This window comes from Topomyia yanbarensis, chromosome 2 (genome assembly GCF_030247195.1).
Source record: "Topomyia yanbarensis strain Yona2022 chromosome 2, ASM3024719v1, whole genome shotgun sequence".
In the NCBI taxonomy this organism is placed as follows: Eukaryota; Metazoa; Arthropoda; class Insecta; order Diptera; family Culicidae; genus Topomyia; species Topomyia yanbarensis.
The window spans coordinates 117,132,326-117,156,041 of NC_080671.1; the positions used below are offsets into that span (position 1 = coordinate 117,132,326).

Consider the following 23,716-nt stretch of genomic DNA (forward strand, 5'->3'; position numbering starts at 1 on the left):
GACAGAAGACAGAAGACAGAAGACAGAAGACAGAAGACAGAAGACAGAAGACAGAAGACAGAAGACAGAAGACAGAAGACAGAAGACAGAAGACAGAAGACAGAAGACAGAAGACAGAAGACAGAAGACAGAAGACAGAAGACAGAAGACAGAAGACAGAAGACAGAAGACAGAAGACAGAAGACAGAAGACAGAAGACAGAAGACAGAAGACAGAAGACAGAAGACAGAAGACAGAAGACAGAAGACAGAAGACAGAAGACAGAAGACAGAAGACAGAAGACAGAAGACAGAAGACAGAAGACAGAAGACAGAAGACAGAAGACAGAAGACAGAAGACAGAAGACAGAAGACAGAAGACAGAAGACAGAAGACAGAAGACAGAAGACAGAAGACAGAAGACAGAAGACAGAAGACAGAAGACAGAAGACAGAAGACAGAAGACAGAAGACAGAAGACAGAAGACAGAAGACAGAAGACAGAAGACAGAAGACAGAAGACAGAAGACAGAAGACAGAAGACAGAAGACAGAAGACAGAAGACAGAAGACAGAAGACAGAAGACAGAAGACAGAAGACAGAAGACAGAAGACAGAAGACAGAAGACAGAAGACAGAAGACAGAAGACAGAAGACAGAAGACAGAAGACAGAAGACAGAAGACAGAAGACAGAAGACAGAAGACAGAAGACAGAAGACAGAAGACAGAAGACAGAAGACAGAAGACAGAAGACAGAAGACAGAAGACAGAAGACAGAAGACAGAAGACAGAAGACAGAAGACAGAAGACAGAAGACAGAAGACAGAAGACAGAAGACAGAAGACAGAAGACAGAAGACAGAAGACAGAAGACAGAAGACAGAAGACAGAAGACAGAAGACAGAAGACAGAAGACAGAAGACAGAAGACAGAAGACAGAAGACAGAAGACAGAAGACAGAAGACAGAAGACAGAAGACAGAAGACAGAAGACAGAAGACAGAAGACAGAAGACAGAAGACAGAAGACAGAAGACAGAAGACAGAAGACAGAAGACAGAAGACAGAAGACAGAAGACAGAAGACAGAAGACAGAAGACAGAAGACAGAAGACAGAAGACAGAAGACAGAAGACAGAAGACAGAAGACAGAAGACAGAAGACAGAAGACAGAAGACAGAAGACAGAAGACAGAAGACAGAAGACAGAAGACAGAAGACAGAAGACAGAAGACAGAAGACAGAAGACAGAAGACAGAAGACAGAAGACAGAAGACAGAAGACAGAAGACAGAAGACAGAAGACAGAAGACAGAAGACAGAAGACAGAAGACAGAAGACAGAAGACAGAAGACAGAAGACAGAAGACAGAAGACAGAAGACAGAAGACAGAAGACAGAAGACAGAAGACAGAAGACAGAAGACAGAAGACAGAAGACAGAAGACAGAAGACAGAAGACAGAAGACAGAAGACAGAAGACAGAAGACAGAAGACAGAAGACAGAAGACAGAAGACAGAAGACAGAAGACAGAAGACAGAAGACAGAAGACAGAAGACAGAAGACAGAAGACAGAAGACAGAAGACAGAAGACAGAAGACAGAAGACAGAAGACAGAAGACAGAAGACAGAAGACAGAAGACAGAAGACAGAAGACAGAAGACAGAAGACAGAAGACAGAAGACAGAAGACAGAAGACAGAAGACAGAAGACAGAAGACAGAAGACAGAAGACAGAAGACAGAAGACAGAAGACAGAAGACAGAAGACAGAAGACAGAAGACAGAAGACAGAAGACAGAAGACAGAAGACAGAAGACAGAAGACAGAAGACAGAAGACAGAAGACAGAAGACAGAAGACAGAAGACAGAAGACAGAAGACAGAAGACAGAAGACAGAAGACAGAAGACAGAAGACAGAAGACAGAAGACAGAAGACAGAAGACAGAAGACAGAAGACAGAAGACAGAAGACAGAAGACAGAAGACAGAAGACAGAAGACAGAAGACAGAAGACAGAAGACAGAAGACAGAAGACAGAAGACAGAAGACAGAAGACAGAAGACAGAAGACAGAAGACAGAAGACAGAAGACAGAAGACAGAAGACAGAAGACAGAAGACAGAAGACAGAAGACAGAAGACAGAAGACAGAAGACAGAAGACAGAAGACAGAAGACAGAAGACAGAAGACAGAAGACAGAAGACAGAAGACAGAAGACAGAAGACAGAAGACAGAAGACAGAAGACAGAAGACAGAAGACAGAAGACAGAAGACAGAAGACAGAAGACAGAAGACAGAAGACAGAAGACAGAAGACAGAAGACAGAAGACAGAAGACAGAAGACAGAAGACAGAAGACAGAAGACAGAAGACAGAAGACAGAAGACAGAAGACAGAAGACAGAAGACAGAAGACAGAAGACAGAAGACAGAAGACAGAAGACAGAAGACAGAAGACAGAAGACAGAAGACAGAAGACAGAAGACAGAAGACAGAAGACAGAAGACAGAAGACAGAAGACAGAAGACAGAAGACAGAAGACAGAAGACAGAAGACAGAAGACAGAAGACAGAAGACAGAAGACAGAAGACAGAAGACAGAAGACAGAAGACAGAAGACAGAAGACAGAAGACAGAAGACAGAAGACAGAAGACAGAAGACAGAAGACAGAAGACAGAAGACAGAAGACAGAAGACAGAAGACAGAAGACAGAAGACAGAAGACAGAAGACAGAAGACAGAAGACAGAAGACAGAAGACAGAAGACAGAAGACAGATGACAGAAGACAGAAGACAGAAGACAGAAGACAGAAGACAGAAGACAGAAGACAGAAGACAGAAGACAGAAGACAGAAGACAGAAAACAGAAGACAGAAGACAGAAGACAGAAGACAGAAGACAGAAGACAGAAGACAGAAGACAGAAGACAGAAGACAGAAGACAGAAGACAGAAGACAGAAGACAGAAGACAGAAGACAGAAGACAGAAGACAGAAGACAGAAGACAGAAGACAGAAGACAGAAGACAGAAGACAGAAGACAGAAGACAGAAGACAGAAGACAGAAGACAGAAGACAGAAGACAGAAGACAGAAGACAGAAGACAGAAGACAGAAGACAGAAGACAGAAGACAGAAGACAGAAGACAGAAGACAGAAGACAGAAGACAGAAGACAGAAGACAGAAGACAGAAGACAGAAGACAGAAGACAGAAGACAGAAGACAGAAGACAGAAGACAGAAGACAGAAGACAGAAGACAGAAGACAGAAGACAGAAGACAGAAGACAGAAGACAGAAGACAGAAGACAGAAGACAGAAGACAGAAGACAGAAGACAGAAGACAGAAGACAGAAGACAGAAGACAGAAGACAGAAGACAGAAGACAGAAGACAGAAGACAGAAGACAGAAGACAGAAGACAGAAGACAGAAGACAGAAGACAGAAGACAGAAGACAGAAGACAGAAGACAGAAGACAGAAGACAGAAGACAGAAGACAGAAGACAGAAGACAGAAGACAGAAGACAGAAGACAGAAGACAGAAGACAGAAGACAGAAGACAGAAAACAGAAGACAGAAGACAGAAGACAGAAGACAGAAGACAGAAGACAGAAGACAGAAGACAGAAGACAGAAGACAGAAGACAGAAGACAGAAGACAGAAGACAGAAGACTTTCTTGTATATCGGGGTGATGACCCCTTCCTTCCACTCCTCCGGTAGCTGTTCTCTGTCCCAGATTCTTTCGATTATTCGGTGCATGCTTTCCGTCAGTTTCTCCGGACCCATCTTGAAGAATTCCGCTTCTAGACCATCCTTACCAGCTGCCTTGTTGTCCCTGAGCTCTTGAAGAATTCCGCTTCTAGACCATCCTTACCAGCTGCCTTGTTGTCCCTGAGCTGTTGAATAGCCTCGTTATCCTCATTCATAGTGGGCGCCGGTACATCCCCGTCGGCTGCGACACTGACATAATCGTCCTCCTCGAACCCCGATTGTCCGCCTGCGCACCATACAGATGTTCACCACCTCACGTTCGTCGGTCAAGATGCCACCTTCCTTGTTTCTACACATTTCGCCCCGCGGCACAAAACCGTTGCGAGAGTCATTCAGCTTCTTGAAGAACGCCTGCGTTTCCTGAGAGCGAAACAGCAGCTCCATCTCCTCTCTCTCTCAGATTCTTCCAGGCGGCGCTTTTTGTCCTGAAAAAGACGAGTCAGTTTTCGCTTCCGTCGATATGACTCCACGTTCTGACGAGTAGCTTGAAGCAACATCGCTGCGCGTGCTGCATTCTTCTCGTCCAATATCTCTTGACACTCGCCATCGAACCAATCGTTCCGTCGACTCCTCTGTACGTATCCCAGGACGCTCTCCGCAGTGCTGCTTATGGCTGCTTTAGTCCTGGTCCAGCAGTCCTCAAGGGAAGCATCGATGAGCTCCTCCTCCGGGGGCAGCGCTGCTTCAAGATGCTGCGCTTACGTTGTCACGGTGTTGGTTTCCCTCAGTCGGTCCAGGTTATACCGCGGCGGGCGCCGGTATCTTACACTGTTCACTACGGATAGTTTTGGACGCAGTTTAACTATCACCAGATAGTGGTCCGAGTCGATGTTAGCGCCCCGATAGGTCCTTGCGTCGATAATGTCCGAGAAGTGCCGTCCATCAATCAGAACATGATCAATTTGCGTCTTTGTTTGTTGCGGTGATCTCCATGTGTATCGGTGCAGGAGGCGGTGCTGGAAGATGGTGCTCCTTATGGCCATGTTCTTTAGTATTTACTGAAATAATAAGCGTTAGATCGTAATGAAAACGCCAAGATAAATACACAACCCAGTACCCGTATAATGGACCTGGTATCATCACCGAAACCCAGTACGTATAAAGAAAATGGTACCCACATCATTAAAATATGCCAATTAATTTTCCAACACCGTTCAACGCTCTGAAAACAAATGAAATATGAAACGATCATCGCCATGAGTTACAAAAACATACTATCAAATTTCGATTCTTTGTCCAGCTTCATATCTCTGAGGCGAAACACGCATATTTTTTATTCACTATACAAATATACTTTTGATACGAACAAAGGATACCATAATAACGACGTGAAATATGTAGCTTTTCTTCGATTGAAATGTATTATTGAAACGTTACAGAAATGCGAGGAAATATAAACTTTCTCGCATTCTTGGATCGCACGATACGCCCAATCTTTATTCCGATACAAAAAAAACAAAAGGCTGCTTATTTAGCATTATAGGTGTTGTACACAAATGCGTGTGAAAATTACTGCTATGTGCTGTAATAGTCTTTGAATGCACCAACAGTGCGAGCTCGAACGTGGCACAGCGCATCCCAACTTTAAACCAAGCGGGAATGTAAAATAGCGTTCGGCAAGTAATAAGTTATTTACATCTCGGCATAAATTTCCACGCTGGAGTGCCGCCGTAAATTATGCAGACGCACAACAGGCAGACATTCGATTCCGGCCGCCACGAGTTGGTTTGCTGGGAAGAAGGAAGCAGTATATTTATGCTACTGTCTGGATGGGCTGACTTCGATGCAGACAGTTAGTATCAATGAGGGAAATTGCTATAGGACTGCCGCACTATTGGAAATCGATAAGTCTATTTGCGAAAGTAACGAGAGAACAATCGGATTGATCAGCATCCGCCACGTTAACGAGGTCATGTCATATCTGGTGTATTTAGTCGATTCTATTCTACTAGGTTATTTATGATGTGAGTCTTATTTAATCTAAATTATAGATTAATTGTAATCCATACTACTGCGTATCTTCCGTGGTTTTAAATCTATCCTGTTCCCGTTTTTATAATTGAAATCAGTAGATTATGGTAATACGCAAAATTCAAACCGCACGAACATTTATACTAGGGTCCGTTTCTGATGCGTAACATCAAACGAAAGCTAGGCATCCCCATTTTCAGCCACAATCACACTCTTGTTTTTTTTTATTTATTATCCCTGCAGGACTATTATACATCGTCCTTGTGGCCCAAGGCGCTTTGGCCGTTGCGAAGTGGTGCAAATTTGAATACATCAATGGTGTCACGGACACCACAGCTGCTACGCTGCCATCGTGTCTTGCGATGGGGTCTGCTCTCACGCTGGCAGCACTGACTTTGGTGGATGGGATCACCATATACTTAGAGGTAAGTGAAGATGTCAAAGTGACAATTGTTTTGGATAAGACTATAAAGTAGGCCCTCAGCTTTTTCTTCACTCTACCCATTAATATTTGTTCAACTGATTTTGAATTTTTTTAACTGTATTCAAATTTTCCTCAACTCCAGCTCACTTTCAAAACTTTTGGGATAGGTACATACGAAGAACTGTATTCATAATGGCATTGCTCGACAAAAAATTAAACGGTTGTGTGTAGGACACGACCACGGTGACATTAAAAATGCAACTTTTTTCAAGAGCGTGCAATATAATTTACGAATGAATTTTAATCTATCACAACTATAAACTCACATTCTAGCTAACGTAATTTTAATCTACCACAACTATCGTTCTAACTTACTCTACTGCTCCCATATGTTACAATTTGCTATGCACCCTCTACATTAAAACATAATTTATTGAAAACCATTTAACAGTTATTCTAAAACCAAGTCCAACACCATGCTCTCTGCTATACTTTTATACTAATATATTATTTCCATTAATCAATTAGCGATCTAGCTGGTTGGTATTATTTAGCTGATCCATTTTGCCAAAATAGGCTGGTCTATTCAGAAAATATATTCAAAACAAGTAGCTGCATATTGAGAACTGTGATGAGGAAACCAAGGCCCGCTGAGGGAAATATTATGTTCTTCCACGAAATATGAAATTTCATTTTCCAATTAAATTTTGACGTAGGACTACGTCTTTGTTTTCGATAGGGGGGTGCACTTTGCAAATTCAACAAAAATGGTATGTAACGAAAAGTGGTCAGATTTTAAACGCATAACGCTCAGAAATACTTCTAAAAACAGATTCCAATAGATAAACCCAAAGATTTTTGATATAATGGCATTAAAAATTTAAATAATGTTTAACATTGTCAAAATACCATGCTTCCCAAGCCTGGCACAACAGATTTATGACCCAGCGCGCAATGCTTCTATGCATGACGTCATCATCGACTATTTAAAGAACGAATATGGCCGAACAAGTTCAGTTGCCAATTGAACCAGTGTTATCACAAGTACAGATTTATCTACAAAAGTACAGATGTATTTCGAATTTTATTGGTGAAGATTCTGTGCGGTGTAGATTACAGAATTTTGTGAAAAAGTATAGAATGGTGCAGATTTCTGGGGTTAAAATCGCAAAAAATATTGTTTAGCATTTCTAATAACAAGTAATAGTGTGCGCAGAATATAAAAAAAAACAAAGTTCTCAGTTTAGTTGGCATAAACGAAAAAATACAAGACCATAATATACTTTAGGGAGAGGGAATAATTGACGCAGAAGATGGAAATAGATCAAAACAGTTGGATTGTTTTATGGAATTAATTGATTATTAATGGCGTAACAATAAAACTATATGGCGCCGGTGGTTGAGTGATAAGCGTGACCGCCACTTACCCCAGTTGGTTCGGGTTCAATTTTAGCCGAGGTCGTGGATATTTTTCAGAGGTTTAAAAAAACTGAGGTCACGCCTTCCTTCGGAAGGGAAGTAAAGCCGTTAGTCCCCGGTTCATGAATTGATGGGTCGATATCTAGTTCAGATGAAGGAAGTCACGTCTCTGGCGTCGGTGTTTGACCTCGTAGCGGAAATAGGCTGTCGGAAAATAACTAAAAGAAGAAGCAGAAGAGAACAATAAAACTAGTTTGGAAAGTATGATGAAACGGACATATTCAGCAAGTATTGTTATACAACTAGTTAAAAGAATGTATTAACTTTTCTATTGGTGCAGATTTCGGAACAGAATTTTTGAAAAAATAGTACGGATGGAAAAGACTACACTACAGGTACAGAATTAAATGTGTCAATACTGTGTTGAACGGCAGGCGGAGCAGATCACAGCGCTGCGTGTTTTCACAGCCAGTGTAGGTGAGTGAAAAGTCCGTTACACTGGCTGTGGAGGTACGCTACGTAGTGCCACTCAACACGCGATTGAGCTTGTCCGTTCAAACACCATGCTTTCTTTTGTGTTTCACGTATAATTTTATGTACAATTTCAAACGCATTGTTTGTTGTGCAATTGTTGTGTCATGTTTCACAAAAACTGAAATTTATGTTAAAACTTGAAATTGGAAAAACAATTTTTTTTTAATTTTTTTATATTTTGTCAACAAAAACATAAAGAGAAACGAAACATTTTGAACGTAATTGCATGATGGAGAACTTATCGGTAAAACAGTTATTCTAACAATAACTTTATAAATGCTTTTAAATTTCATACTAATTGACATACAAAACTATAATTTCAATACATAATATAATTCTAAGTATCATTTTAAATAAAAATTCATTTTATAAAAATCTTCCAAAATGCGAATGTTTTCGAGAAATTTCGCTCCAACAAAAAAAATAATTCGTGTAGTTATGCCTTTTTTAAAAGTTATTCGCGTTACGCCATCATAAAATGTCAATAATCTAATGTTAATCAATTTAAAGACGTAAAATAAACTTTTTCGGTGCATTTGGATCATGGAGAAACTTTCAACAAAAAAGTTTTCCTAATAACAACTTTTGACATATTTTTATAATTCATACTACTTGCAGTCAAAAATTGAATTTTATTCTTGAATATTATTGATATGTCGCACGATGAAGTTTTGTGATTTGATAAAATTCACCCCCCGGGACAATATTCCGGAATAACCGGAGCTGGCCAACGCGGGCAATTGGCCTCGAAACTTGTTTTCGATGCTTTCAACAATTTTGTGAAACTCAGTAGATGTTTTGTGATACGTCGCACGATGAAGGTTTACGATTCAATAAAAGTGACCCTTTGGGACCATATTTCGGAATCACCGGAACTCACCATCGTGGCCAAATGGTCTAAATATTTCTTTTCTATGCCTTCAACTATATTGTAAAGCTCAGTAGATGTTTTTTTTGATAATGCGACGTATCATGAATGGTTTGCCATTTGATAAAACTGACCGTCTGGGACCAAAATCCGGATTCACCGGTGATCCGGTCAAGTGTCCTCGTAGTCTGAAAATGGTTCGAGTTGGTTCTCACACAGAGGTTTCTGCCGCTTACACTGACTTTGTCATTCTTGGAGTCATTTTTCAATGGATCCAAAGAGCATTCATTATTACCCTCTTGTAACAGGTTCCAGGACCCTCGAAGAAGATTGGCCAAACCTCATATTACTTTAGTATGATGTGTTTTAGTAAATCCTATATGTTTTGAACCAGTTTATGTATTGTTTCATAGAAAATTTCCATGCCATGAATAAAAAACCCCAAATGGAAAAACAGACTTACCCCAACGCAATCCGGAATAACTCCGGTATTTTTGGACTATGGTGGACGATTTTCCAGCAGTATGAACTAGAGGAACATCCGGTTCTTTTGACATATAAAACAATCAAATTGGTCAACACTATCAAGAGTTATGAATTAAAAAAAAATGTGCTGAAATCTCGACCCCAGTGTTGTTAAAGGAAAATAGTATAATATTGACAAATCTATACAAAAGACAAGCCTTAATTTTAAAACAGATAAATTGAAGAACAGAAAAATTCACAACAGTAAAAAAATGAAAAAATGATTGTGATGAATCTCAAGACACTAGTGTAGTTTACGCAACGCCTTAAACTGTAGCTGGTGCTAGCTTACCTCAGTTGCTCAATTTTTATAGGGATTCTGGCAGCCCGTTTCGATAATGATGGGGTCCGTTGGTAATCATGCTCAGCCTGCTGATCAATCATATTCGGGCAGTCTAATGTTCACGTTGATCGCATGTCATATTTAATAACCGTTTTAGTTAATAAAGTGCATTTTTTAAGTCAACTGGTACCGTCTATATTAATCGTTGTAAATCGTGAAAGACAGGCACTATTATCGGCTGGTTCTTCGTTTCGCCGAGTCAAACCTACTTGCGGCCTTGTGTCGGAGAATACCTATCATCTGATCCACTTGTGCTCAGGAGAACAGTAGCCTCGTCATTCAAAGGTAAATTCGGAGAACCGACAGCGGTGTAATCGGTCACAACATAATTGGTGCCGTGACCAGGATTACCGATAATCCACGGCCCAACGATCACGGACGCCATCGCAGCGGCTTCGAAGCGCCATATTGGAGTGCGGCCGAAGACCTTTCTCGTCGCCATTACAGTGTTAAAGCATGCTGATGTTGCAGTGTTAGCAGGACTAGCTGATTCCAAATTTCAATTAATAAATGGCCTGACATTTTCAAGCCGCAGGTGAGTGCGGTTCCAACTTTCTTGATCCCCTACCGGTGCGCTCTAGATTTTCTTGCCGTCTTTAATTCTATTGAACTGCAACCTGCGTTCTACAACCGATTTGACTTCGTCCGTGGTGGAGTACGTGGAACATTTGCATGACAGTTATTCATATTGTGTCGAGCTTTTAGCCACACTCGCTATCCGCCTGCAGTAAGACGTCTGTTTGGCGCCATTGTAAGCACAATTCGTCACATTTAAGCTTTCTGCAAGTACGTCCCCATTCTGAAGGAGTATTTTCAATTCAAGACACGATTTGCCATAGAATAGGTGAGTACCTTTCCAAGTTGCTTATATACTCCCAACGGGTCTACTGTGATTCTTTTTGGCAGGATTTCTTCTGAATCTGTACTCTGTTGAACATCAACACACCATGGCCGACGAGCTACGTAAAACACAATTGCTGTCAAGAAGGATGTCACTGATTGCATTACTAGGTAGGGCAGAGGCTTTCGTGGCAGGATTCGACTTGATTCGGGATCAATCGCCGGTCCAACTGAGACTGTCACATTTGGACATTTTATGGGTGTCCTTAGAGCAAGTGCAGTGTTCGCTGGAGGATATGGACCCTGAAGGTGAAGGTAGGGCACAGCATGAGGAAATCCGTGCTCAATTTGAACCTCGACTCTTTACAATAAAAGCTTATCTCTTATCGAAGTTACCTCCTCTTCTTGATATTGCTCGGGGCCCTCAAACCTCGCATCATTCCACCACTTCCTCTCTCTAGCATCAAACTTCCAACGATCTCTCTCTCTCTCTCTCTCTCTCTCTCTCTCTCTCTCTCTCTCTCTCTGAGTTTAATGGAAACTACATGGAATGGCTCGCTTTTCATGACACCTTCTTGGCTCTCATCCACTCAAATGTCGACGTGCCCGATATACAAAAGTTTCACTACTTGAAAGCAGCGCTCAAAGGGGAGGCTGCCCAGTCGGTTGAATCAATTTCAATCAGCTCCGCTAATTACGCCGTGGTTTGGCAAACGCTTGTGGACCAGTACTCTAACGAATATCTCTTGAAGAAGCGTCATCTGCAGGCTCTCTTTGACATTCAGCCAATCAAGAAAGAGGATGCAGCTGCACTTCATGGACTAGTAGACGAGTTTGAACGTCATAGGAAAATTCCGAAGCAGCTTGGTGAACCAACGGAGCACTGGAGTGCAATCCTCGAGCATCTCCTGTGCACTCGTCTACCTGGCGACACTCTCAAGGCTTGGGAAGAATACGCATCGACAATGAACGACCCTAATTATGACTGCTTGACCGAATTTCTCCAACGACGAATGCGAGTTCTGGGGTCAATTTCCGTAAACAATTTTCCGCTTTCTGATGGTTCTAGTAAATCTACGCATTCTTCGAACAAGTCTCATTCGTTACACTTTTTCGCTTGTGCTGCTACTGAAATCTCGGGTGATAAGTGTCTTGCTTGTGACCAACAACATCCATTATATAGGTGCATCAAATTCAACAGTTTCTCGGTTCCTGATCGACAGCGGTTTGTTAATTGGAAAGGGCTATGCAATAATTGCTTGAGAAGAAATCATTTCGCTAGTCAATGTTCGTCCAACTCCAGCTGCAAAAAATGTAATCGATCGCATCACACGCTTCTACACCCAACAGTCTCTGCTGTCAAAGTCCAGGCCCTCTCTATAACTCCGGGCCCGAGGGGAAATACTCCGCCCCCTCCTCCCCTCTCGGTGGCCCTGCGTGTTATTACTCGGTAGTTTTCAACCTAATAAATATATTGGAAGGAATAGTAAAATCTGTCTAAATACTGTTGCAATAAAGGGTGAACCCGTTACGCAGATAAGATTTGCTTTTCTAGGCAATACTCCCACGGTCGGCTGTGTGGAGTTCAAAAATTGCTTTTGTTTAGAAAACATAGGATTTTTAATGAGTTTAAATGAACCAAAAACTAAACAAGATCTTTTCTTTTTCGAGTGATCATGTACTCGAAGACTAACTAAACAATGATGAGTCGTTTACCTTCCGTTAAGTAGGTGGAGCATCAACACTTCCCGTCTACCTTATACTTTATCCTTCACCGTGAACGATGAAGATGGGGGCGGCCAGCAGTGATAGCTTTCATGTTGTTGAAGTTTTAATATGGGTCGGATTGGTATGAATTCCTACTTATCACTCTTATTAGATAATCAGTAGTCAAGCATGATGAAGTCAGTGTGCAATCCACAAAATCATCGGCACAACCCAACGCAAAAACCCATATCCGATTAAGGCCAGCCGAGTGCTGAGATGGTGAGATTGCTGAAACAAATGATCAGGTCCGACGACTTGCGGCCACGGAGAAATGTGGGACTTCCTTCATTTAGTGTCCTTGACCACCTCGAGAACTATGTGTGGTGAGCTAGGTTGAAATGAAGTTTCTCATCATTGCGATGTGATGACAAATGCGATGCATTTGTTACTGCTTCCTGCTGTTACCGTTGTGGCACAACTCTCATAGTAACCGTATTTGAATTGACCGTTATTTTGTATTATTGTTATTTGTTTGTTTAGAGTTTAAGGAATGGTATTTTTAAATAATGTAAATAAATATATTGAATAGACAAACACGTTAAAAAGAGTTTAGCCTAGGTTAAAAATAATAAATAAAAAATAGCTACACTTCAAGACAGATTAAAATTAGCGATTTCAAGAACAAAATTTGTTAAATCTTACACATTACACACTGCACACTACTCTGATGCTGCTACCAAAAGAGATTATTTTCGCGATGATAAAAAAGGGAAATCAAAAGAGAGGAAAAGGGAAAAGTGGTTAAGCTACTGGGTCGAGGGAAAGTAAAAGTTCTTTCGCATTTGAGACGTCAAATAAACACACACACGATAAAGTTTAAGTGTTCAACAGTGATCCCGAGAAGGGAATAGTTTGTGCCTATAGGTACCTCGAATCAGGTATGAACGCAAGGGAAACCCATACGTGGTTAACGGCATAATTCTTCGAATTTTGCTCACGAATAAAGACCCAGTAGCTCTCTAATATCGCCTTTCCCGCAATTCGCTTGATTTCATTACCAGGATCCGCTGTTTTTAGCTACAATGAAGCCGCAGTATACCGCTGTAATCACGTGCAAGCGATTAAATGACCGTGGATGAGGCTTTCCAATACCCACGGATAGAGACGCTACGATTTCACCCGTCTGTCCGCAGAGGTATCGTCAGAGCGTTTGTACCATAACACACAGTGCGCTACTCGAAGCTCCCTACACGTGGCAAGAACGATCGGAGAAATAGTCACCATTCTCAAGCGCCTCGCCGGTGCATCGTTTGAGACCAACAAAACAACTCCTACGGGCAGCAGTTCGCTGATCATCATCACCAGCATCGTCCGCCGAAGCGTCGCACAGTGGCACCTGTTCATACAAAGTTGTGACAAAATTATAAAAATTGGTCTATGTGGCTAAAACTTGGGGTTTTAGCTAATTTTGCTGAATCCATTTCTGCTACCAGTTTTGATATTCCATATTTCATTTTTTCGACTACTTTCATATAAACCCATTTGAATGCGTTGGTCGTTAAAGGGTTAATATAAACATTAATCATAGTAGCTAATCTCATCAGATAACAGAAATGGTTGACAAAACTAGCAAATATCATTAATTTTTCAGTAATATGATGTTGTTTAGGCAATTAATTTGTAAGGAGATTTATGAGCTACAAGGCGTCTGCATATGGGTATTTTCAAAAACATAGATATACCAACTTCGGCACAAAAATGCGCAAGATGAGCCTTATATATCTTGAAACTACACTAAATTTTGAGTCAGATTCATGATAAGTGACCCATAGGAAACCATCTCAAAAATTGGAAGACGTATTAAAATAAATTACTGATACGATATGAAACTTTTTAATTGGATTTTTTTAATGCAGAACAAACGTAAATCAGTTTTGCACAAAAATTTCCCATCTATAGTTTAACATATTCATTCTTCTTTTCAATTAACTTTAAATTGCTCCAATCGGTTGTGTAGTTCTTGAGATATCGCCATTTGAAACTCAAAGGTACTAAAAATTCTAATGAATTGATTTAAACAGAAATCCTCGACATCACTTGCTTCAACGACATTTTAATCATAGTAAAACTTTTTCATCCGATCATAGTAAAACTTTGAGATACCTTTATTCAAACTAACAGAAAAATAAAATAAATATTTACAAAAGAATTACAAGACATTGATTTTTGGGGTTTTGTCACTCGTCGTGCCACTGTGCGTCGCACAGTGGCTGGAGTCTGGCCAAAACCTCAAAAATTTATTTTTGAAATATTGATATTTTATATTTTCCTAAATTTCTCATGTATTGAATGATGTTTATTCAAAATTTTATGATCATTGGATCAGAACATGATTTTTAACATGAGTTTAAACGTAGCAAAGTCTGGACTTTTTAATTTCCGAAACCAGCATTGCTCTCTTCACTTCAAATGCATGTTGCTCTTTTGATTTTGGTCCGATTTTAGCACAATTAGTTTCATTATGTAGAGGAACGGAAGAACTTGGTTAGTGAATAAAATAGATTTGGTAATTTTGCTTGGAACTAGGACTTTTTAGTATAAATATATTTGTGGTGGTCAGATCAGAAATACGTTTTCCACTAATGTATTCTGTACAAATTTCGGAATCATTTCGGAACGGTGACATAGTATACATTCTATGGGAAATAACCTCTACTTTTCGAATATCATGGTCTCGTTCTGCGCCTAGGTGCGCGAAAAGGTTTAAGAAGATTTTGAAGCTTTTTTGCTGATATGGAGGCGCATGGTGTTTTGTGTAAAATAGTTAAACAATCTACAGTAAACCAACTCGTTATACAATGGATTTAAAGAAGTGTTCTTCATTTTTTATGATATTGCTGACATTGGTGAACAGTAACGGAAAATCTATCATGAATACGGGATCATAGTTATAAGAAAGGTTCAATGACACTGTATGGAAAAATGCTTTAATATTTTACGACTTTTGACATCAAAAATGAGCTCAGCATCTTAAAATTAGCTTAAATTGTGATTTTCAGCCAAATTAAGTAATATTTGAGGTTTTGTCCGACTTTTGTTTGAAGACCCGCCACTGTGCGTCGGCGGTATCGGCATCCGCATTCGGACAGCCAACATCGAGAGCAGAAACCGTGACTGCATCGGCATCACCTACAAACACTTCGGCAGAATCAGCATCGTCCGTCTAATCGCCAGCAGAAGCAGCATCAGCATCCCGTCACCCGCCGGCCGGCAAACCACACACAACACACAAACACTGCACTGTAAGTTAGGTTAATTTAATAAAAATCTGTCTAATTGAGCTTCGTCCGCGTTTTTTGATCTCTTGATCGGTTCATCCCTGTATAAGCCGACCCTGAGAGCGAGCGTGCTACTCACGGCCGAGCTAGTTGCCCTAAAAGAGGCTGTTGTAGAGCCCACCGTCACCAGATCCCCGTGGCTTTAAAACCCTTCGGAAGTCGCGCTTATGGCTAACTGAACGAGCAGCCGCTGGTGTCCTAAGACGATTTCGCTAGATTTTCAGAGCAGCGTGCACTCAGTGCACTAGCGCGACTGCCGGAGGATTAAGCGGCACCCATCTGGTGTCGCCCATGTAACACTGCAAACATTGCTCCCCCAATCTATCTTCTAAAAAAATGATTGATTCTTTTTCTTCATCTGGATTTTAATACGAATACGAAGCCCCGTTTTATTCTTGTCTCTTTCTAAAACTATTCGTTTGGTACAATAACAACAACCGCGGGCGCTCAATAGTGTGTCTTTCGGTATTCTTTAGGGTTCGCAGTACCGACCCTTTTTGGCGAGAACCGGTACTACGGTACTGAAGCCCTCAGTACCGGTAAAGTACCGGAATATTTTTTTTAAAAAATTCGAAAAAAGCTTCAAACTGAAATTGAATGCTCAAACTGATAATCTTATTCTCAGATGATTGATTTGTGGTGATCAAAAACATGTTTATTGCTTTTAATTGCTTCGGAATGGCAAGACTTATTTCACAGAAGATATTTTTCGTATAGGGCACCTTCTTTTATTTCGAAATCTAGGCCGCTTTGAATTCAATAACTGCTAAGTGGTGCGACTTTTGTCGATTTGAACAGATGGTAAATGTATGAAACCCTATTAACAACAGTAAATCAAAGCAGGTTAATTGTATTTCCTCTCTTGCTTTTCTGAAAATTGGTTCCGACCTTTATGTCTTTTGCCTACTATTCTCTAATGCATATCAAGGCTCCTTGCTTTCCTGTAAACTATCGAGTTTTGCTGAATTTTCCAATCACCAATAATTACAAATCGCCCCATTTGAAGCAGTTTACCAAGTCCAAGACTGTTAGCTAATAAATCGCTGTTCGTTCTTTTATAGATAAAGGTTTAAGAGCAAACCAAATACAGACATGACTTAGACCATAGTCTTATTACTCGCCACCCAGTGAATAATGGAAACCAATCAGAATGTCGATAAGAAAACTTTAACTTCTTGAATTATTATGATGTTGGCCCCACCTCATTCCCACACAAAGGTGTTATCTCAACGATATATCTAGAAGGCAAATTAATATAATTAAACGTTATCTTGCAGACCGATATTTTGAAACAGATCCCCCTGCAGAGTTAACATATTTGTCATAAAAAATTGTATAGTACCGAAAATATCGGTACTGGATTTTGTTCAGTACCGGTATTACGGTACCAAAAATGGGTCGGTATTCCCGGGATTTTCGATACCGGTATTACCGGTACCACAACCCTAGTATTCTTGAAATCGTGTCATACGTTTCCGCACCTCGGTGAGCCCGTTTGAAAAGGTTGTTACATTTTTGCGAAACTTTTGTTTGAGTGTCATGTTTGGTAGGTCTGTGGTGACTCTTACAATTTACGATCATTCAAATGATATGTTGGCATGTTGTAAGACTCACGGTAATATTTTCGTACACGTGGAAAAGCGAATAATTCCCATGGAAACCAGTGACCGAATGATACCGTTTAATTAATCATTTTCATGAGTTCTTTATGTGCATAGTTCTTTATATAAAACATAATATACATCCGCGCCACGCTGAATAATATATCAACTCATGAAACGGGGAAACACTAGCTATACAACGTATACAATCCCATCTCGCACCTCACTATGGCATTGTCCCAGTGGCCCGGTTAGCAGTGAAATATTTCAAATAACTTTCAACTATCTCATTTCGACCACGGTTTCCCGGAAATAATTCACTTAATCCTTCCGAAAATTACCATCAAACTAATTGCACATATTATGTAAACTATTCCCCGAAGAGCTTGACTTAACCCCTCGAAGGCACTTTCGTCGTCCGTATGCCTTCTTCGATACCGAAGCGCCGTAATGACAAAACTTTTAATGTACGACAATCTAATTATAAATTATTTTCCACATCGCCACGCGCCCTTCTTTTTCCTGCTGCTGCCTCGACCAGGCCCGCCAATGAAGCATCCCAGAAGTCAGTTATGATGATCGTTGTCATAACCGAGGCCACAGCAGCTACCAGTAAGTCCTCCGTTCCGTTGGTTCTTGGATCGGGGAGAATGCGGGAAATGCAACGTCATAGCATTGTCAGACGAAGAAGCGACCATCAAGACCGTCGTAAGCTGAATCAAGGTCCTGGCACCGATTGAACGAGGTACATCCTCAATGCAGCAGTCAGCGACACAGCCATGTTTGCGAGCCACAAAAGAGTTTTAGGTATGCGGAAAATTTTGCTGTCTGTTTCCACAAGCCCTGTGGTCTACAGTCCACAGTAGGATGCACAGTGTGGAATGACAAAAACTGGTCAATGCTTCCTGGCGGGTACGGCGAAACGGAACACAGCAGTAGCATCAGACCAAATAGAGAATAAATTGCGCCAAAATTTACGATGTTGGCTTTAAAATATGCAGCATGGCGACGAAACTTGTCCCGTCTGAAGCTTCCACGGGCCGACACAAATTATGCTAAACAGATTGAGAGAACTGCACTTATTTTCACCTTAGTACTTAGTTAAAAAAATAACCTCAAACGCACAATGGCAATGTGCTTAACTAAACTCAAAATAACAGCGTATTAGAGAATCAAAGTCGAGTCAAATATATGGACATGCACCGAGAGGAAGGATACACATGCATAACGATGCAGTGGGGGTACAGTGTTGTTTTGCTATACGTAAGGGGAAAAATCAGTTCTGGTGTCGATGAGGAGGATGATGGTATGGTAATTAAGAACAACAGGGAGTAAATTGAGGGTTCAACTCCGTCAATGTCACGCGCAACAACACGTGAATTGAAATTTGTTGGTTGAACAATCACGAATGACGAAGTCGTTTATAACTTGATTGAGCTTATTAGTGAATAACGTGCGTGACACATTTAATCACGTGAATGTGAGGTATGGTAGCTTTCGTTCAAATCAATGGTGGTGGAAATTTCAAGACAATAACAACATCTCTTCTGGGAAACGGTGAAATTTGTGTGTCAACACATAACAAGTGAATATATTTATATTGGGACATTACTTTTGAATTGAAATTCTTGCCGTTGCGAGATGATTCGATCGATGATTAATAATTGCATTAAAATTGTAAAAAAAGTGTTCTAGATATATTGTCTCCGCTCAAACGAAATATAATAAATGAGACCACGTTATCACTAACGGAGTTCATCATAATTATTTGAATTTAACTGAAAATAATAGTGTTATGTTCAGTGATGCCACACGTATTTATTTATAAAGGTACAGATTTTTGAAGCATTTTTCGTACAGATTCTGTACGGTACAGATTACAGATTTTTGTAAAAAAGTACAGATTGGTACAGATTTTTTTACATGACAGCAAGGTAAAATAATTTAACTCTGCGGTGCTTCTTAGTAAACAGCAGGTAAACGTTGAGTTAAGCAGTAGTGATGGCAAGAACCTGAAGTGGAGCTGGTACTGATTAAGCTTGAACTGAAGCTGACATATGCGAGAAACCTGCTTCCAGCAAATCAAAGGGATAATGTCTAAGTGAAAGCCGAGCGAATCTTCTTGGAGTGCATACGTTTACTCTGACTTGCTCCTGCTGACCTGAATTCCTGCAAGCAGGTTTCTCGCATCCTATTGATATTATCAGCCCCATCTCAGCTTCTCGTCGCCACTCTGTTGGCCACCTTTGGTTGCAGACAAAGTGGCAGCGAGAATTTGAGCTGGAGCTGATATTGATATTACCCAGTCAAACTCATCCGGAATTATAACTGTTTTCTTGCGAAACTCTAGCTCAAATAAAACAACCGAGTCAGAATGTCTGGTTTGATTTCCCCGAATGAAAAATATGTATAAGAAAAATGATTGCTTTAAACAACCTTGTTATTGTTTCGGTTCAGAATCCGGTAGAGATTTTTCTATAGAAGAGTTCAGATAGAAAAGATTTTTCAACTCCCGGTATAGATTTAATTGTGGCAACACTGGTTATGCTACACTTAATAAACGTGACCGCCACACACCCCAGTAGATCTGGGTTCAATCTCAGCCGAGGTTGTTGAAATTTTCTAAAAGCTGTGGTCACGACTTCCTTCGGAAGAGAAGAACAACCGTTGGTCCTGGTCTATGTGTTGATGGGGTTATATCTAGGGTCCAGATGGTGGAGTCACCTCCCTAGCGTCGGTGATTGGCATTTTGTACGGACAGAGGCGGACGAAAAATAAACAAATAAAATATAGGGTAAACACAAATGTTGGAAGACGAATTTTTTTGGTGAATCCACTCTTTGTACGTGAACACACTTAATTTTTTCTGCCGAATTCCAGCATTTTTCGCATCTTTTGCCGAAATCTCAACAGCTGAGATCTCAGTAAATAATTTTTATGCTGAGATCTCAGTAAAAGTGACGTTTCATAGCTGAGACTCGGAAAATATTTCGCAAAAAATCAGCTAACAAATCTCACTTTACTGAGATATCAGTTTCTAAATTTGCTGACTACACGGCTGTTGGGTAATTGCCGAATCGAATTGAGTGTGAAGGGCACAAATGGATAATTGAGGCCATTTTGAAATTCAAGATAGCGACTTCCGGTAACCACAAAACAGTGAAAAACGTTATCAATATCGATATCATTTTAAAGCTCGTGGTCAGTAGATGGCGGAAATTTATGATTGAGAGCACTTTGAAATTCAAGATGGTGGTTTTCGGTCATCACAAAACAGTGAAAAAACGCCTTCTATATAGATATCATTTGAAAGGTGCTGGACAGTAGATGACGCATTTTGACGATTGATGCGGCTTCCAGTAATCATTAATATGTGTATTATTTGAAAGGTGGTGGTCAGTTACATGACGAAAATTGAAGCATTTTGGATACTACAAAACAGCGAAAAACACTGTCAATATAGGCATAATTTGAAAGGTGTGGTCTGTAGATGACGGAAATTGATGATTGAGGTCATTTCGATATTCAAGATAGTGGGCTTCTGTTTACTAAAAATCAGTAGGGTGTGGTCAGTAGATGACAGAAATTGATTATTGAAATCCAAGATGACTTCCGCTTATGATATCTTTCGATAGCCTCATGATGATGGAAATCGATGTTTAAAGTCGCTTTAAATGTCAAGATGACGACTTCCGATCATCATCCATGAACGTGCAGTTCTCGGCAATTTATTTGATGTAGCCGCTCTGGTTACATTCAAAGCAGTACAAACATATGTATATTAATAACGTTCGCTTGGTCCAACAATTTAAAAAATCGAAATGTAAATTTTATGTATACCACGCAAAATAATATACCAATACGATATCAAATTATCAGCCTTATTCTGCATTACGTCGGATTAAGCTTTAGATCGAATGTGGTTCGATCGAATTGGGCTTCCATTTGATTTTGCTGTCATTATGGAGAATGCACATCATATTCGCCCGAAAAATCGTTTCGTCGTAATGAAGAATAAGGTTTATAACCTTTTCAACCACGATCATCCAAAAGACTCAATACCGTCATGATAATCTCGGTAGCCGGCTACCACGGGTTTAAAAAGAACCAAAAACTAAACAAGATATTTTCTGTTTTGAGTGATCGTGTACTCGAAAACCAACTAAACACCTATCTAATAAACTATGCATCACAAGTCGCTTCGCTTGCTTGTAGCGAATCCTAGACCTTATATACTTCCAAACCACCAACTCCACGATACCTATGGAAGAGTCTGATGAGTCGTCTACCTTCCGTTAAGTAGGCGGAGCATCAACACTTCCCATCTACCTTATCCTTTATCCTTTCCCGGGCACGATGGAGATGGGGGCGGCAGGCAATGATGGCTACCATGCTGTTGAGGTTTTAATATGGGTCGGATTGGTATGAATTCGTAGAAACTCCTTTAGGATAATCAGCAGTCAAACATGATGAAGTCAGTGTGCAATCCGGCAAAATCATCGTTACAATACAACGCAACGCAGCTGAGTCAGGCAATGAATACAAAATTGACGTATATGATAGAATAGTGGGTAATCCTTCCTAGGAGTCGATGGTCACTTTTTTCAGTGTTTAGTGCGTGCATTCAATTCGATTCATTCGGGGAGATCGGACTGGATAAATTAAGATAGGATTAATTTATCGACGCACGTGAATCATCCTGTTTCGGTCAGAATAGCGTAATAAAATTCCAACAGAATGCAATTGTCGTTAAGCGGCTACATACCTTTTTATTTTTCAAAAAATTGAACTTTTATTAGTTTATCTGAAAGTACCCTTCCTTGAGAATATTTTCCCAAATTTTCGTAGAGATCCGAGAAATAGATCGAAAGTTACAGCGCTTCGAAGCGCGCTTCGTCTACCAAGACCACGCGTCGGCGTAACTTGAAACTTTAAACTTGATTATTTCGAAAATTTTCTAAAAATGACTTTTCCGTGATCACGAATGCCGAAAAAACCACTCAATCGATTTCCCCTTCCTTTTGTCTCCCTTTCCCATCCCATTAGGAATGTTATTAGGGGCATGGCTGGGCACAAAGCTTCGAATAACATGGGGTGCTTGCCAATCGAGTCAATATATACTGATTCCAATTTTCAGAGCTTTTTCAAAATAAATATTGTATCATCCAGAAGGGGAAAGTTCTACTGTTTCTTTGCGTGTACCTTTCGAAACATCTATTCTGTGTATCATTACCTTGCCTTGTATAAATCTGAAAAGGCTAATATAAAACTAATGGCACTATCATAATAAATGAGCCAAATGATACTTTGACTATTTCCAGTTACGCAGTACTCAAATTATAGGATACAATCTTATTTTTGCACACCGAGTTTGTTGTTGAGCATGTTGTAAGCATTTGTTAAAAACGACTTTTTCAAGTGAAACGCTAGACTTTTGATTTGTCTTGTCAAAGCAATCAAAGTAATAGGCAGTGTTCCCAGAATATTTTCACTGTCAACACATTATTTTCCATTGAAGTGATCCCTTAAAGATGCAAATATGCAAAAATAAAACAATATTTTTTAAAATTATATTAAATAATCAGAAGTAGTTAAAAGTAACAAAAACGTGATGATTATAGTATTCGTCAAGCAATTGCTCCCATGCAAATGGGAATATCATTACGTGCTACTGCTCGTGATTTTAGCATTCCAAGATTGACATTGAACTCCATTTTCTTCATGTTACAATTCAATAACACAACATTCATTGATTTATCATTGAAAAGCAATAAAATTTGGGTAATATCTGCACTAAATCAAACAAAAGCATAGGGGGTCGGGTTTACCCCACCATTTTTGAAAACAGCAAAAATGAACATTTTCGTTAAAGGCTTGTATCTCAAAATATTCCCAAGACCTGAATAAAATGCTATATAAATAAAGTTGCCGAGGAGCTAACCTTTAATTTGGTATATAAAACGACTTGATCCGATGTAAAATGAGCATTTTACAGCCAAAACCATTTACTAGGTCGGATTTACCCCACCTTACCCTACATCCCATTTTTTGATGATATTTTTTTCAAAACCATCGAACTTTTTTTGATTTTTTGATAGTTTTCAAGGAGTTTGTCTTCCAAAATTTGGCGAACCTATTCCCACTCGTGCGATAGTTTATGTTAAAAGGGTATCTCAAATTAATTGGTATACTTAAGGGTTTATATGTTGCAGATTAAGAAAATACAGAAATTTTCAGCTTTTTTCTTACACAATATTTTATTAAACAACAATAAGATTGTGAAAATTATAAAGTATTTGAAATTTTTTAATAGATTATCAGAGCAGCGTGCACTCAGTGCACTAACGCAAGTGACGGAAGGTTATCGAAAAGTTTCGTGGTAAAAAAGTTCCAGTAATGATGATGCTTTTC

The 23,716-nt window shown here is 39.9% G+C and overlaps 1 protein-coding gene across 4 annotated transcripts in view; it reads left to right on the forward strand.

Moving 5' to 3' along the window:
* LOC131679296 (ATP-binding cassette sub-family C member Sur) overlaps window positions 1–23,716 on the forward strand; it is a 296,617-nt gene that overhangs the window by 46,792 nt on the left and 226,109 nt on the right. For all 4 annotated transcript variants that reach the window (XM_058960005.1, XM_058960006.1, XM_058960004.1 and 1 more), the window contains exon 4: window positions 5,950–6,131. In XM_058960005.1, the coding sequence (XP_058815988.1) occupies window positions 5,950–6,131 (182 nt within the window). The remainder of the gene's footprint in view (window positions 1–5,949; window positions 6,132–23,716) is intronic.